This window comes from Pelecanus crispus, chromosome W (genome assembly GCF_030463565.1).
Source record: "Pelecanus crispus isolate bPelCri1 chromosome W, bPelCri1.pri, whole genome shotgun sequence".
Taxonomy (NCBI): Eukaryota; Metazoa; Chordata; class Aves; order Pelecaniformes; family Pelecanidae; genus Pelecanus; species Pelecanus crispus.
This window is the reverse complement of record NC_134675.1, coordinates 8,321,676-8,339,865: the sequence shown is the minus strand read 5'-3', so window position 1 is coordinate 8,339,865 and position 18,190 is coordinate 8,321,676. Positions and strand designations below refer to the sequence as shown.

Below are 18,190 nucleotides of genomic sequence, written 5' to 3'. Positions count from 1 at the left end.
ACACTCTCATATATTTTAGACACAGAATGGCCTGGGCTCAGCAAGAGAAGCACGAGAATACACTATATACCAAGCGTCTCAGCGTCTAAGTTACATTTTCAGTCTACTCATTGGCTGTATTTGACTGTATTCTATTGGCTGTATTCTATCTACCAATGCAATTGCATCAGATCAAAAAGAAAAATAATTAAAGAACACTTTCCCATTTTAAGTATTTTACCAGTGAAGGTGTAAAGGAACATGTGTTTAGACATCATCCCCATTTTTTAAAACTCTGCATGGAAAGTGGAAACGATTATATTAGTGCTTACACTATAAAGAAAAATTGTGAGCTGGTTTGGTTGGGCTGTATGAAGTCGAAATAATTAATATCCTCCTATCTTCTACAAGGACCAAAACAGCTTTTTAGGCTTGTAGCAATCTATTAAAAGTCTATTACTACTTTCTTTTTAAGCAATATGCTCCTGATTGTGTGAGCCTAATTCTACTTCTTTACACCAATTAGAATTACAATAATTCCACAAAAGTCAATGAAGTCCCTAGATTTGGACAGATTCAGAAATGAGGGTAGGATTTGGCTTGTACCCTTGACAAATTCAGAGAGCAAAGCACAAGAGTGCAATTTATCCCCTTAGACATATATACATCCTTATACAGAAATTCCTGCTGAGAATTCTTGCTATTGCAGAATTGTATCTAACTGCAGTACTGCTTCTTCCATTTGTACATCCAAATCTGTAGGAGACCAGTGCTGTGACACTTTCCGCTCTGATACCTAGAGATGTATTTTTCAATCTAATTAAATAAATTTCAATAGAATTAAAATAATAATAATCTGATCACTTTTTACATGTGAAAATTAGCAAAGAATAATTTGATTAGACCTAGAATTCTTCAAATATAAGGAACAGAATTCATCAGCATAGCATGGGCATGTATTTATCAGAGATATCAACGATATTCATGACCAGAAGCATATAAGCCAAGTATCCCTGCCTTGTTTGGGCAGGCATGTCAGAATAATTTCCCAAGTAGAAGAGCACAGGAAGAAAACTTTTATTATAATTTTTTTTCCACTTAAGGTAGGAGAAAACCAATCCTTTTTACATGCTCATTACTCAAAGATGAATTCTTTAAAGATGCATCAATAATTGCTGCCCTGCTTCCAAAGAGAGCACAGCAATCATTTCACAAATCATAGCTGTGGCTCACCCGTCACCTTTGTTGGTCCTAAACCACATTTTTTAAGCAGTCGTCTGTATCAATAATACTAAAATCCAAAAGGAACACTATGCAGAACACAGAACTGCTTGACATAATGCTTTCTCTAATCTATTTTCTGATGGTAAGAGGTTATGAACTCAAAAAGGAAACAAAGCAGTGTCCTGGCAAATTGTAAGATCACAGCATGGTATTTTCCATCCCTGAATTAGTGCCACAGACATACTGATGTACACAGAGGAGACTGCCAGAGTTTTGTATATCTGCATTTGCAAGTAAGTCCTGTAAATGAAGCACAAGAGAGAGGGAGAGAGAGTGCCAAAGGCAGTAGTAGTACTGTTTCAATCTTCTGTTCCCTTTTGCAAATGTAGAAGATAGAGATTTAAAGTAAGAATTAACAAAGAGTCTCAGAGAAAGTGAATATAAAAGCTAAAAAATCTGATAACTTTGCTGTGTCTGAAGGGTCTGTGTTTAGATAGTCAGTTTTTAATCTGAGACCTGATTCAGATTATTTTGTCCCACATAATGACCCACTGAAAATCAGTAGGACGTAGACTGTTGAATCACTTCGCTACTTTAAAGTATTTATCCATTAAATCCTTAGGGAGGATTACAAGCAGGTGCCTAGGAAGCAGATACAAACATTTAATTTATAACCAAAAGGTCATAACTTGTTTTCACTGCCCATCAAATGCCATTTCCCATTTTCCATGGTCCTTGTTTCATCATCAGTTGCTCTCTTGTCTTTCCAGCTGTAACCACTTAGAAATGTTAGAATTATCCCTGACCTCCACCTTTTCCAAGTGTATTGCACACAATTACACTAGCATCTATTCCCTCTAGTTGCTAGATTTAACATTTTTGTCCCCTTTCTCTGTGGGCACAGCACACACTTGTCTCAAATGCAGCAGCTTACCTTACTGGTTCCCCATATATACAGTCAACTCCTTGGTTTTTCCAGTACATCTGGTGCTCACTTAATAACTCTTACAATCAATTTCTTTGAAAAAGGACTGTTCTTTTTATCTCTCGAGGGACTTTGCTCATTATCTGATTTCCTATTTATTTCCTCAATCTTTTTTTTAAATTCTTCTTTAGAATTTTCTCTTTTTGACCATGTGTCCTGGTTTCGGCTGGGATAGAGTTAATTTTCTTCCTAGTAGCTGGCATAGTGCTCTGGTTTGGATTTAGGATGAGAAGAATGCTGATAACACACTGATGGTTTACTTGTTGCTAAGTACTGCTTATGCTAGTCAAGGACTTTTCAGCTTCCCATGCTCTGCCAGGTGCACAAGAAACTGGGAGGGGGCACAGCCAGAATAGTTGATCCAAACTGCCCAAAGGGCTATTCCATACCATATGACGTCATGCTCAGTATATAAACTGGGGGGGGTTGGCTGGGGAGCAGCGATTGCTGCTCGGGAACTGTCTGGGTATTGGTCAGTGGGTGGTGAGCAATTGCATTGTGCATCACTTGCTTTGTATATTGTTATTATTATTATTATCATTATTATATTGTTATTACCATCATTACTCTTTTACTTTATTTCAATTATTAAACTGTTCTTATCTCAACCCGGGAGTGTTTCTCACTCTTACTCCTCCGATTCTCTCCCCCATCCCATCGGGGTAGGGGGAGTGAGTGAGTGGCTGCGTGGTGCTTAGTTGCTGGCTGGGGCTAAACCACGACACCATGAAATTTTAAATTAACAATTTCCTTTTTTCTCTCTTGTTAAATATACTTTCTGTGATGTCTTTGGGTTTTTTTTTTGTTCTCCTTATTTTCCTTTTTGAGTATTGTATACTCAAGACATTCACAGCCATCTGATGTTTTATTTTTATTGCTGATTTAATTGTAATTTTACTGCTTTTTTTGCCAGTTATTGTTCCTTCAATTAAATATACTACCTTAAAAAAATGACAATGCAATATAATGTAGTTTCCACTTCAAATATAAGGCAACGAAATTCTAACCTGTATTTCCTATTACACAGCTCTTTTACACTTTGCAAAATGATTTACTGCTCTCTGTGTTCATATCGCATAGGCAGTTAATATTTATTCATTCATTCAGGCACTGGCAGGCATCCTTTACTAAATGTATTTGTGCTGGTTCAAGAAGTAAGCACTCCCAGCTGCCTTTTCCTTCACCTTAAGGTTACTGCCCTTTCTGCAGAGTTGAAAAATGAAGCCAGTACACACAACTCATCACTACAGGGCAAAATCAGAAGATTTTTTCCTTTCAGGCAGATTAAAATAAGACACTGGTCTTTGCACTGAAGTATGTGTACACGATCCTTCCCAGCTCTCCATGGGGCCGTAGGAATTGGCAGCTGAAGGGACGCATTTCCTGCAGTCATTTCTAAAGTGAACATGAGCCAGTACCCCATGTCAGTTATTTTCTGACACCAAAAATACATTCTTTCAGTTCCAGTTTCAATATCACTTTTAATAGCTTTTTAGGGACATGCTTTTTTTAGAATAAAGCACCTCAACGTGTATTTTGTGTTCAAACCCCACCACGCTGTTGGCTCTGCAAGAGAAGAGGCTCAGCGATGTCCTGCTCATCAACATCCCATGCTCTCTGCACCGACCCAACCAGCTGGCATGCTCCTGCAGCCTCGGCTCTGCACACCCAGGGCACGGATGGCTTCAGCCTCAAGGCTGAGGCAGTGAGAATTTCATAAACAGCAACCGTAATTTGTTAAAATGTTAATTGAAATAAACAGTTCTAATAACATAAGTGAGGAATGATTCTTTTGGGGCAATAGACTAAAAAGATAAGAAAAATCTGAATAAAGAGACTAACAGCGTGAAGTGCTCTATTGACATTGCAGAAGGAAAAGATATTAAGAGATTTTATTTCCCAGTACATAAGAGAATGTAATAATAACTAATTCTGCTGAGGGAACAAGAAGTAAAGACAGAGCTGTACATTCATCTAAAAATATGCAGTATTTTTCAAGGTGAATTTAACTGTAGAGCTCAGAAAAAGAATGCATTATTGCCTAGATCAAAATTGTTTTGTAATAACCTTTTTACCATTAAATTCCAGTGCTCTTGACTTTACAAAATGGCAGTCCTCCAGAAGGAAACAGCCTGACTTCCCATTTGTATCAATAATGGAATATGGTTTAAAGAGTGAATATGTATTTCCTGGAAGTAAGCAACTGGCTTCTGTTTTCAAATGTCCTGAAGAGCACTTGTTTTTTCTGTTCTCACAGCTTTCCAAATGTAAACAAACTCATCTTATTTTAAATTTTATGTAATTATACAGTATAACATATTCAATACTTCTACTATAAAATACTATGTATATATACACATGGCATTCTATTCTATGTTGAATAAACATAAGAAATTAATTATTATCATAAATTTATAATGGAATGAACCACAGAAGCTTTCAAATATTAATTTCTTGAAACTTGTGCAAAAATATTCTCCATTACCTGTCCTCCATAATAAAATTCCTCAGAATCATTATCTCCTTCAGAGTCTTCTTCAACTGTGCTGTTGTGCTGTGACTCCTTAATGGAAAAGGAAAGTTAACAATGATACAAGCGATATGTTTATCTTGCATTTATAGTTCTAATTATAACTACAGTAATTATGTTTTTACAAATAAGCTCTAAGCACCCTTTATTAAGAGATCTCAGACAAAACAAGCACCCACTAACTAGGTACATAAAAACACCCTGAATATATGTTGGAGAAATAATACTTTGTCTAGGTACAGACACAGTGTGGTATTTTATGGAACTGGAGAATTCAGTAGACTATGCAAGGATACTTCACGCTGTGCTTCTGCTAAACAAAGCATAATTTACCCACCAAGAGAGGTTCTGGACTTAACTCATTTGGCGTTTCAGTGACCTAAAAAAAATTTAATTTACTTTATTCTGGTAAATCAATTCTAATAGTTTAAGGAAATAATTCAAGCCTGAGCATGGGATCTCTTAAGTTCCTTTCTGTGAAAAACTCTCTGACACACTGCTGTTTAATTATCATTTTTAACAGAAGTACCAGCCTGTTGCCAGAAAAGTTCAAACTTAATTTTCTGACTAGCTCTGTTCTAAGACTTTGAAAATTAAGGATTAGAAAATAATATGCTTACCCAAGTAAAACCTGCTCTAAATAAGCTGCTCTGTGAATAATTGTACTCAAGTAAATAGAACTGATCATGGTACAGACTGCAACTCAGCATGAGCTAAGTGTTATATTCTGCTTCCTAGCAATGGAACCTTTACTTACAATTATGTTCTTGCTTGAAGATATTAATTCCTGTTTCCCAGAATCCATTTATTATTTCTAGGCCCTATGCTGACAAGGATCCCATAAAGAATACCTGATAAAATCATAATTCTTCACTTCAACCTGAACATGATGCTTTTACTACATATTTGTTATTTATGTCCTGCACAGAACTACCATAATGGAATAGAAATCAGATGTATGAATCAAAGATTAGAAGTTACCCCTAAATCCCATATATTCATAAATGTCAAATATACTCTAATTTCTATGGTCAGACATTCTAATCTTATTTCTTTACCTTTGTCTCTAAATTCCTGCTCTATTCACTGTATGTATACATAGAACAAAAATTGCATTTCAGCCAATTTCACGGCAATTTTCTAAGACAAGGCATAAAAATAATTTCTGCTTCTACTTTACTGAAATAAACAAAGTGACTTCAGTCTTCTTTGTTTTATAATAACCTTAGCTCAAGGGGAAGTCTGTGTTAAAAGATAACTCAAATGAACAAAAACTCAATGCAAACCAGAGAAATTAAACTCTCACACTACAATAGTGATAAGCCCATCCTATCCTAACCAAAACCTCTAACTGTCTAGACAACAGAAATGGCCAGTCTTTTATTTAAAGGCTTTTTTTGGTACTTTCATACTTAAGTACCTCGTTCAACTGGAAAAATAAATAAATAAAAGCTCAAACTCTGTCCCATAGAAGCTAACTGTATCTCAGGCTTTTAATCAAAAGGGTAAATTCTTACTGCACTTGAATTTCTAATATTTACAGAGCACTGAATACAATTATGAGGCAGCAGAAGCAAAATATTTCCAGTGCAGCTTTTTACATCAAAACAGGTTTCATCTACAAAAAAATCCAACCATACCCATTATCGTATCTGAACATGCTTATCTGCCTTTTCCAGGATCAAACACAGATTGGAGCCTAAAAAGCAGTAGTCAAGAAGCAAGTATTCCAAACAAAGCAACCACCCTTACCAAAGCAATTCTTTAAGAAGTCAAGCACTTGAATTCTTGATACAGTGCTCAATTTCTTGCTTGGGGTGGGAGCCTATGTGGTACTTTCTTTGAGCCCGTAGCACTGTCAACCCCTGTATACCTTACGCTAGTGCCACTTCTTTCTTGAGTTAATGTCTCAGTGAGACTGACTCCAGGAAAGCTGTATTTTTAGGGCAGACAGGGTCTATGCCACCACTGAACAAAAAATAAAATAAATGTCAAAACCATATCTCCTAGGATGGGAGCATGCCTGTCCCAAATAAGTGATTCACTGGTTAATCCACATATGAAATCCAGAGAACTATGCTCACCTTATAAAATGTGTAAACCTAAAGTTTGTGTAAGCATAGATTTGACAGGAAATCTATGGTAAATTTTCATATTTTATTATTTTCTGTTGTTTCTTAAAATAATTTGTTAAAATATACATACAAGAAATACATACCTCTCCATTCTCCCTCCATAATTTTGATTTTATGGATAAGCAATAGTTGACATCACTGGTTTTTCTTAATTCTTAAAAGAAATGGGAAAATGGTGAACATATGTGAAATATGTGAAATAATTTTGCATATGCAGACTTGAAATACTTGGAGTAGTAGAGCAAATAAGGAACAAAAAGTTACAGATATGAAAAGCACCAGAGTTTACAATACAACAGTCTAAAATTAAGAAGCCCCAACATCTAAGAAGACTCATATTTTAAGTGTGAAATGAAACTCAGCTGGTCCATCTAGGAGATTTGTTTTTCCCAATCTGTAATTTACACTTCAGTGTCATTCATTAATTTTGTATAATTTCTAAAAGAACAAAAATCAAAATCCGTCAGCAAAATTAAATCAGGTCATCTTCTATATAAAATATAGGTTTTTATTCTATTTTAAATGACAGGCTTTATTTCTTTTTAAATTACAGAAATATTTGCAAGTAAAATTTATCTTAAACTTCTGACTATAATGGCCAGTTTTTGTTTGGGTGCCACTTCACTGACTTCAATAAAATTATTTTTTATTTATATCATTATAAATGAGATCAGAGGCTGAAGATCATATTGGTTTCCCAGTGAAATTCAAGGTGATTGTGTTATGCAAAAAAAGCCCTAAAGTATTGTTATAATAATAAAAAGTCTGCAAAGTCAAGTGTTCCTATCTGAAAAATTGCCAGAATTAAAACTGCTCTATGCAGCTTCTCCTGCAGCCTGAAATCATCAGGGAATTTGGCTGCTAAAATCTAAGAAATCTCTATGGAGTATGCACAGATCTTGATTATTGTCCTGGTTTTGGCTGGGATAGAGTTAATTTTCTTCCTAGTAGCAGGCACAGTGCTGTGTTTTGGATTTAGGATGAGAAGAATGCTGATGATAACACACTGATGGTTTAGTTGTTGCTAAGTACTGCTTATGCTAGTCAAGGACTTTTCAGCTTCCCATGCTCTGCCAGGTGCACAAGAAGCTGGGAGGGGGCACAGCCAGGACAGCTGACCCAAACTGCCCAAAGGGCTATTCCATACCATATGGCGTCATGGGCAGTATATAAACTGGGGGGGGTTGGCCGGGGAGCAGCGATCGCTGCTCGGGGACTGGCTGGGCGTTGGTTGGCAGGTGGTGAGTGGTTGCATCACGTGTTTTTCCTGGGTTTTGTTCCTCTCTCTCTTTTTTTTTTTTCCTTTTCATTACAATTATTATTATTATTGTTGTTGTTGTTGTTGTTGTTGTTGTTGTTATTATTATTATTATTATTATGGCTGGGTGGCTGAGCCCAGAGAGTTGTGGTGAATGGAGTTAAATCCAGTTGGTGGCCGGTCACGAGTGGTGTTCCCCAGGGCTCTGTTTTGGGGCCAGCCTTGTTTAATAGCTTTATCAACAATCTGGATGAGGGGATTGAGTGCACCCTCAGTAAGTTTGCAGATGACACCAAGCTGGGTGGGAGTGTCGATCTGCTCGAGGATAGGATGGCCCTAGACAGGGATCTGGGCCGAGGCCAACTGTATGAGGTTCAACAAGGCCAAGTGCCGGGTCCTGCACTTGGGTCACAACAACCCCATGCATCGCTACAGGCTTGGGGAAGAGTGGCTGGAAAGCTGCCTGGCTGAAAAGGACCTGGGGGTGCTGGTTGACAGCTGGCTGAACATGAGCCAGCAGTGTGCCCAGGTGGCCAAGAAGGCCAACAGCATCCTGGCTTGTATCAGGAATAGTGGGGCCAGCAGGAGCAGGGAGGTGATTGTGCCCCTGTACTTGGCACTGGTGAGGCTGCACCCGGAATACTGTGTCCAGTTTTGGGTCCCTCAATACAAGAAGGACATTGAGGTGCTGGAGCGTGTCCAGAGAAGGGCAACGAAGCTGGTGAAGGGTCTGGAGCACAGGCCTTGTGAGGAGTGGCTGAGGGAACTGGGGTTGTTTAGCCTGGAGAAGAGGAGGCTGAGGGGAGACCTTATCGCTCTCTACAACTACCTGAAAGGAGGTTGTAGTGAGGTGGGTGTTGGTCTCTTCTCCCAAGGAACAAGTGATAGGACGAGAGGAAATGGGCTCAAGCTGCGCCAGGGGAGGTTTAGATTGGATATCAGGAAAAATTTCTTCACGGAAAGGGTAGTCAAGCATTGGAACAGGCTGCCCAGAGAGGTGGTGGAGTCACCATCCCTGGAAGCGTTCAAAAAACGGGTCGACGTGGCACTTTGGGTCATGGTTTAGTGGGCATGGTGGTGTTGGGTTGATGGTTGGACTGATGATCTTAGAGGTCCTTTCCAACCTTAATGATTCCTAGTTTTTACCTTCATTAAAATATAATCCAGCCACCAAGCCAGGAAACATGAAATTGCTACTCTACCCTTAATTGGTTTAGTGGTGGACTTGGTAGTGTAGGTTAATGGTTGGACTGGATGATCTTAAAGGTCTTTTCCAACCTAAACAATTCTATGATTATTATTATTATTATAATCTATTTCAATTATTAAACTGTTCTTATCTCAACCCACGAGCTTTCTTACTTTTGCCCTTCCGATTCTCTCCCCATCCCACCAGCGGGGGAAGGTGAGCGAGCAGCTGTGTGGTGCTTGGTTGCCAACTGGGGTTAAACCACGAAAATTATATTTTGTATAAATGTGACTAGATGTCTGAAAAGCATGCCCTTTCATGTATCAAATACTTTTTGAAAGTATGGAAATAATTTCAGATGAAAAGATTCCCAAAATCACTGGGAAAATTTTTTTTCCTATAGTGTCATTTAGTGGAACAGCTGAACCATTTTGTTTGAAATTTCCTGACGTAATTCACCAGAGGCAATGATAGTTATAGACTGTTTCATCCCCAATGGTGAATATTTAGTCAAGTTTTAAGCAAGTGAGCATGAAAACTTATAATTGGGAAGTATTAAGCACCTCTAACTGTATTCAAGGAGAATTGCTTTAGCAGAGATTGCAAGACATTAAAAGAATAAAATACATTCTGCCTACACAATCGTGTTGATCCCCAAAAGAAATATTTTAATTTCTTCTATTCTGAAATGTAGGACAATTTACTACAGCAAGACTGTGAGAAAATAGCAAACTGTACAGACATTAACATATCTCCCTTTAAGTACAGCCAACGTCTTCTTTCCTCACAAAATATGAGCTTGATAAAACAGTCGGGACATAAGATTACCTGTAGCGATTTGGTGGAAAATTACTGGAATTGGTTCTGTTGTAACTAACACATCTTCATCATTGTCAGAACTGGAAACATAAGTGTTATCTACAAAAGAAAAACACCTTGCATGGTGAAATCCAATTGTGCTCTGCCAGCCCCTTCCGACGTTGCCCATCCCACCCTTGTACCATAAGGAACCACTTCCCATGTGGTTAGGGAAGCCCAGCACTATCATCTTCCTGGTGTGCTTTTTTCTGCTGAGATTGCTAATGAAAAGTACCAAAAGGATGGAAGATTTGGACCCAAATTTTATAAAAGCAAACCCCTGGAGTCCGATGTCATGGCTTTCAGGAATCACACCAAGCACTGCTCTGAACTGTTCCACAAGGCTTATGGGGGTTTAAGCCAACCTTTTCCAAAATGAAGACTTGTTCTATGCTTTTTATCATGCCTGACACTAAAACTCAAGCTAGGTCTGGTGTGCAGTGAAGGCTGTTTTCAGAGCTGGGTGTTAACAGCCCATTATGCAAAATACCCATGTCTCATTTTGCCTAGTCACATAAAGGATGTCTGAAGTATCTTCTAATCAGTGGATAACCTTTCTTGTGCCTAATTCAGGGAAAAAAAATCTTTCCTCCCACTTAACAAAAACGTTATGTATGGATATGAATATGGAAAGTCTATTCCAATCTTTCTTACAAAATGTGGAGATTAGGCTGCGATTTTTTTTCTTTTTTTCTTTTTTTTTTTTCTTTCCAGACAAATGTTTAGTAACAACAAACAAGAAGCAGCAAGTTTTTATGTAGTATCTGCAGAAGCTTATTTTGCATTAATTGCTGAACTGCCTATGAAAGTAATAAGATTTTGTTTTCTACTGATCTGGGCTGAATTGAAACATATGCTCTAGAGCAGAAAGGCTCTAGGCAATTAAGATAATCGCAGATAAAGAAACAAATAAGGCAACTGAAACAAGGACTTGAGCTATCATATTTTCGAACACTCCAGTGCCACATCAGCAAAGTGCATGAACTCACATATAATTTTAAGCATACTGCTGCAATCTCAAAGCCTTTGACCACAGCACTTCCAGTGAAATGTTAAAAATGTTAACATTAATTGATCAGTAAATTCAGCAATATTATTATTTGTATTACAGTGGTTCTTAGCAGCCTGTATCAAGACGAAGCCGTAGCGCTGCCACCCCTTTCTCGCACAGGTGTGCCACTCCGCCTTTGCAGACTAGCAACCGCACTGCCACACAGACAGGTGCATGGGGCTTTCCCAGCCCGCCACCTGTGAAACAGCCTTTCTGCCACATTCACACAGATATACCGAGTCTGACACTATCCCACACCTTCACCTACTTCCACTCCTGCGCTCCCACTTTTGTCTGTCAGCAGGACAGGCTGTAAACTATGCCTCCAGGACAGCTGCATCTCACCCTCTCCACAAACCCCTGCCGTGCCTCTATTTACATGCTCTACCTTGCTGCTATCATTTCAGTGTCAGCCTCACCATGCTGGATGTCTCTGGGTATACAACACATGCCCATTCTTTTTCCAGGTTTGGGAGTGTATCTTACTGGTATAGAGTCTAATGAGCTGGAATAACTGAGGTCAGCATTTCACTCTAAATATACCAAATATATGGATGGGAGAAAGAAAATCCATGTGCTAAAACTTATTGCTGTATGAAAAAGTAGGAAAAACAACAATGTGTGCTGTACAGAATATACAATTATCAAGATATACATATATGGATTTTAATTATATTTTTATTTCCATTGTTTGTCATTCTTTCTTGGCAGCTGGATAATATACTTTTCACTGCCAAGTTTTTGTTTTCCTTTTCTATTTGGCAACCATTGTTTTTTTTTTTCTTTCCTTCCATCAGTCTAATGAAACTTGAAATTAAGATACTGGGTTTGATTTGCTTTCTTCAACATCCAGTTTCTAACATACTACACCCAGGAACACCTCTCCTCTTAAGCAGAGTCTGCCTGGACCTAGTGGAGGGATGCAACAAACCATGCGATGCCAAACTGGTTCTCTGTCTCTGCTGCAATCTAACGAGGTCTAAGAAAAAGTTGTTTCTGTTAACACATGTGTAACCCACAAATCACTGGGATAAAAGACTACAGTAGTTCTACAAGTTTCTGGCAGCCAACATGTATCACTCAGAACATATATTCATTAGCAAAATGCTTGCTGCTGTAATAGTTCTCACAGGAGTCATGATCCCCTCATATTAATGGAACTTTAGTCTACTCACTGATGTTATATTCTATAACTGCTCCTTAGGAGCATTATTTTCCCCCAGTTGTGTCAATGTTATGGGAAAATGGTTACAAAGATATTTTGTTGGAACTGATATTACCTGCCTCTAAAATTTTCAGTGATATTTTCACAATTTCAGCAATGTATATATAACTTTGAGACATTACTGTCTCAACACTATTCCTATTAAGTTCTTCAGTGTGCCTTTGTGAGCATATTTTTAGCTTTCACTCATAATTATGAAACATTCAAACACCTTCTATTACTGAAAGTTGTCATGTCATATTACAGTTCCCATAGGTATGATTTAACGCTCAGCTGTTTGCAATCTTTTGATGCTTTATGAAGCAATTCAGCAATAGCTACACGCTGTTATCAGTGCCAAAGTGGTGATGCTGCATACATAACAGCAATGCATGGAGCTAGAGTATACGCAGTACCCAAAGCTCTTATAATATCTAAAATTTACTTGTGGTGATATCACTTTCAGCTGAATGAACATCATTTGTATGGTAACTTAATCTTCTCTATTTTCATATATTTATTGCATACATTAGCAATTTAGCTGATGATCAACTCTGACAGCCTTCTCATGGATTTCCAAATTTGTTCCAATGTGTATTACACACTCTTAATCTCCAAAGGATATGACTTTGATATAGCTACACACTAATGGACTTAAACCTTGATCTGTAAAGACTTATCCCATGAGAAATTTAATTTGATGAATATATGCTTCTCTGAACTCTAGCAACTAGCAGCAATACTTGAAGATCATCTTCCAGTTGAGGAGCATACCAGCACAGAGCTTCCCAGACTTGACACCATCACACCCTGGCATGTCCCTGCAACATCCCTTAAAATACAGCCACAGTCAGCAGTAATGTTAAGTTAGAAATTTAGCACAAAGAGAGGAGACAAAGAATCTGGCTCACCAAGTCAAAGTGAGTATTTTTAGGATCAAAGCTGTAAAATGGCAGTCATCATCCTTCTTAACACACTAAACACCTCTTCATCACAAAGCAAACATACATACTGCAAAAGCTTGAGATATGAATGAAATCAGCTCTTCCAAAGGCTTGAGGGTTTAGATTTTTAATCAGTAAACATGCACAGCTGGTTTACCCCCCCTCACCAAACTAGCTACAGTGTAAAATGTTCAAATTCTATCTGGCTTTAAAATATAGGGGGTGATGGCAGAGAATATTCATTAGGTTTTAGAGCCACCAAAGTCACTCAGGCTTGTAGGCCATCAGGGCATGCTGCAAACAGCATCTGTAAGGGAAGTTTGAGGTCTGACAGAAGATTTTGCCAGGAGATGAGATCTTATGTGCTGTGGGAGTAACTGCTGGTTCAGTGCTCCATCTTGCCATTTAGTTTTAGGAGTTCACAGAGATCAAGTTCAGTGCCTTCATAATAGCTTAATCCCTGAAATGAATAAATCCATTACTGACATTTAATAAAACAAACCGTTAATAAAATATGATGCAGATGTTTTTCAACTATTTGTGCCTCCTTTCATTGTCAGGTCAATGGAGTAACCAGTGAATCAATTTATCACTGGTATGACTGTGTATTTTATGAATCTCAATTTCTCTGCTTACTACATGTTGAATCGATTATTATTAGTAGCAGTTTTTCCTCCAGTTTTTACTGGTTAAAAAAAAAAATCTCTCACAAAGGTTGTGAGCATTCTTTCACATAATCCATTGTATTTAGCATCACTGCTGACGCTTATTTCTCTCTGCATCTGCTTCAAACACTCTGGTGTTTTGAACAGACATAGTCTACTCCTGTTTATCAGTGAAGAAGATCAAAGCCTCACTTTAGAGATTCTAAAAGACACAAGAAATATTTTTTTTTTAGAAATATTACAGATATATTACGGATAATGATCAAAAAAGGCCAGAGGGTTTCATATCATTCACGGTACTTACACTATTAAATACTCCCAGGTGCAAAATACACAATGTGGTGCAATCCAACAGTACTACCACATACCTTTACTTGCACAGTGCCTGTCTGCCCTCACCCTTGCTTCCCTCTCCTGCTTCTGCTAACCTCTGTGCCACCTGAAGTATCTGTGCAGTCTCTTTGTAAAGGAAATCAGGGAAACGAGCCAGCTGAAAACTAGCTTTTGCTCTTTCCTGGTTGTCTTTCATATAGATAATTCCCCTTGTCTGGGTTGTCCACATGGTAACACAAATGCTTTTGCCAACCCAGTTCAGGGTATGACAGGGAGGCAGGACTGAGCAGCTGGGAACAGCTTTGCAAGCTTATGTTACCAAAGACATACCCATACACAAACCCTTGGCTGCAACAGACCTTGAGAAGCATCAACACACAGTCCACAGGCTTAACTTTAAGAACATAAGTAGTCTCATTAAGGTCTAACACAGAAGTGCTTTGCTGGCCCCGTGCCAGACTGTGCAGCCTCTTGAAAAATCAAGCTTTATCTACCATGCTAAAGAGGAGTTGGGTGCTTTCTCACTCATATCACTGTTGGCTCCAGACATGGAAAGCATCACAAGCTCCAGTGTCTGTAAACTTGTGAACCAGGTTTTCTCACCCTGACCCAGTTGATAAATGACGCCTGAAAAGGAGAAATGACTGTGAAAATAATCTAACTAATAGAAAATTATTAGCACAAGGATGCACCTGGAAGACATTAACACCCTTTCAAATATTCTCATCTGAATATTGCAAATTGCAGTAACATGCATACAAGTGTCATGGCCAATAACTTTGCACTATACCTGGATAATCCTCAGAGACATGCACTGAATAGGATACACTGTAAAAAGAAAAAAAAAGAAACAACAGAATTAATAACAACAACATTAATTGCTGGCATAAGATTCTTTTCTTGCTCCTGTATCATTTTATGTTTATTTATAGGTTCCTGACAGTTTCCAGGACAGAAGGCAACAGATATTTTGATGGCTTTTGAATTGTGCAGCTAAAAAGAAGTGTCATGCCCATTTTGAAAGCTTACTTTGCTAAATTGGCACATCCCTATTTCAACCTTCGTAAAAAGAATATCAAGACTGCATTATATTCACTTTAGAGTAATATTTCACAATGTCTGTACTTATGCTTAAAAAAAAAAAAAGTTGTTCTTTGAACACCAGAACTAGAAAAGCCCAGTTTTCTCTGCATCTGTTTCTGGGGTTTACTCAAGGCTCAGTAGTACTTCTGTACATTCCTGTTAGTCTCAGCAAAGGCTCTGTATGGTTTGGACTCCTTCCTCTCATCAAACCCCCATATTTATAACAGTTGTGGCAATCTTATTTGACATCTCTACCTTTCTGTCAAGCTGAGTTCAAATCAAATTTGAAAGAGTCACAGTCACAGTAAAGGGTAGCTTCATTATATGGATTACTTGAATCTGTTTCATCAGAAAATGGACATACAAACTGTCGTGGTTTAGTCTCAGCCAGCAACTCAGTACCACGCAGCCGCTCGCTCACTCCCCCTACCCCGATGGGATGGGGGAGAGAATCGGAGGAGTAAGAGTGAGAAACACTCCTGGGTTGAGATAAGAACAGTTTAATAATTGAAATAAAATAAAGTAAAATAATAATAATAACAATATAATAATAATAGTAATAATAATATACAAAGCAAGTGATGCACAATGCAATTGCTCACCACCCGACGACCGATACCCAGACAGTTCCCGAGCAGCGGTCGCTGCTCCCCGGCCAACCCCCCCCAGTTTATATACTGAGCATGACGTCATATGGTATGGAATAGCCCTTTGGTCAGTTTGGATCAACTATTCTGGCTGTGCCCCCTCCCAGTTTCTTGTGCGCCTGGCAGAGCATGGGAAGCTGAAAAAGTCCTTGACTAGCATAAGCAGTACTCAGCAACAACTAAAAACATCAGCATGTTATCAACATTCTTCTCCTACTAAATCCAAAACACAGCACTATGCCTGCTGCTAAGAAGAAAATTAACTCTATCCCAGCCGACACCAGGACAGTATCCACCCCTTATTCTATACCATCTACATCATGCACAGGCCCTCCCCTTTCCAATGTGTTCCAATTAATCACCACCGCTTTCCCTATCTTGATATACACACAGATATCATTCCCTTCGTCTATGGCCCATCCCTCTAAAATGTCCACTGAGTTCATTTAGCCCATGACTTTGGGTTCCATCTGTCATCACAGTCTTTCAGAGCAGGAGAGGTGGTGTGCAGTGTTGGACTGTTGCATGCTGAAGTCAGTTCTCATTCCAACATGGTTTCATCAAAGTTCATTTTCATTAAGCTGGGCAATTCTTACTGCAATACCATTGATGTGGCATATAGCAATCATAATATACAGTATTATATACTTAATATTAACCTACTATATTATTATATTAACATGCAGTTAAGAGATAACATACAGTTAAGAGATAACATACAGTATTATAAAGCAATTAATATCATACCATTCAGTTCATTGGCTATTTTCACCCAAAATCAAATTCCCTTGAGGTACACATTGGGCTTCCCCATCCTTTCGCATCACCCACCAAGTGCACCCAGGTCCTTGAGCAAAAGCAATCCCACGAATGGGTTTGCCTTTGCCAGAGGGGGAAGTAACCCAGACTGTCTTCCCCAGCATATTTTTCATGTGCACTACAGGAACTTTATCTCCTTCTACAGTACGTAAAAATTTTGATTGGGCAGGGCCAGCTCGATTGGCAGATCCCCTGGTGTTGACTAACCAGGTGGCTTTTGCTAAATGCGTATCCCAATGTTTAAATGTCCCACCACCCATTGCTCTCAGGGTAGTCTTTAACAATCCATTGTATCGCTCAATTTTCCCGGAGGCTGGTGCATGGTAGGGGATGTGATACACCCACTCAATGCCGTGCTCTTTGGCCCAGGTGTCTATGAGGTTGTTTCGGAAATGAGTCCCACTGTCTGACTCAATTCTTTCTGGGGTGCGATGTCACCACAGGACTTGCTTTTCAAGGCCCAGGATGGTGTTCCGGGCGGTGGCATGGGGCACGGGATATGTTTCCAACCATCCAGTGGTTGCTTCCACCATGGTGAGCACATAGCGCTTGCCCTGGCGGGTCTGTGGGAGCGTGATGTAATCAATCTGCCAGGCCTCCCCATATTTATATTTCAGCCATCGTTCACTATACCCAAGGGGCTTGAACTGCTTGGCTTGCTTGATTGCAGCGCATGTTTCACACTCATGAATAACCTGTGCAATACTGTCCATAGTTAAGTCCACCCCTCGATCACGAGCCCATTTATACGTTGCATCCCTTCCTTGATGGCCTGAGGCGTCATGGGCCCACCGAGCTATAAATAATTCACCCTTATGTTGCCAGTCCAAATCCACCTGAGCCACTTCAATCTTAGCAGCCTGATCTACTTGCTGGTTGTTTTGATGTTCTTCAGTGGCCCGACTCTTAGGTACATGAGCATCTACATGACGAACTTTTACAACCAGGTTCTCTACCCGGGCAGCAATATCTTGCCACAATGCGGCAGCCCAGATTGGTTTGCCTCTGCGCTGCCAGTTGCTCTGCTTCCATTGCTGCAGCCACCCCCACAGGGCATTTGCCACCATCCATATGTCAGTATAGAGATAAAGGACTGGCCACTTTTCTCTTTCAGCAATATCTAAAGCCAGCTGGATGGCTTTCACCTCTGCAAACTGACTCGACTCCCCTTCTCCTTCAGCAGCTTCTGCGACTTGTCGTATAGGAATCCATACAGCAGCTTTCCACCTCCGATGCTTTCCCACAAGACGACAGGACCCATCAGTGAACAGGGCATATTGCTTCTC

The 18,190-nt window shown here is 39.2% G+C and overlaps 1 protein-coding gene across 2 annotated transcripts in view; it reads right to left on the bottom strand.

Moving 5' to 3' along the window:
* LOC142596459 (protein mono-ADP-ribosyltransferase PARP8-like) overlaps positions 1 to 18,190 on the bottom strand; it is a 173,497-nt gene that overhangs the window by 73,831 nt on the left and 81,476 nt on the right. For both annotated transcript variants that reach the window (XM_075725567.1, XM_075725566.1), the window contains exons 3-6: positions 15,146 to 15,183; positions 10,129 to 10,218; positions 6,937 to 7,007; positions 4,674 to 4,751 (exon numbers count right to left, since the gene is read on the bottom strand). In XM_075725567.1, coding sequence (XP_075581682.1) covers positions 4,674 to 4,751; positions 6,937 to 7,007; positions 10,129 to 10,218; positions 15,146 to 15,183 — 277 coding nt within the window. The remainder of the gene's footprint in view (positions 1 to 4,673; positions 4,752 to 6,936; positions 7,008 to 10,128; positions 10,219 to 15,145; positions 15,184 to 18,190) is intronic.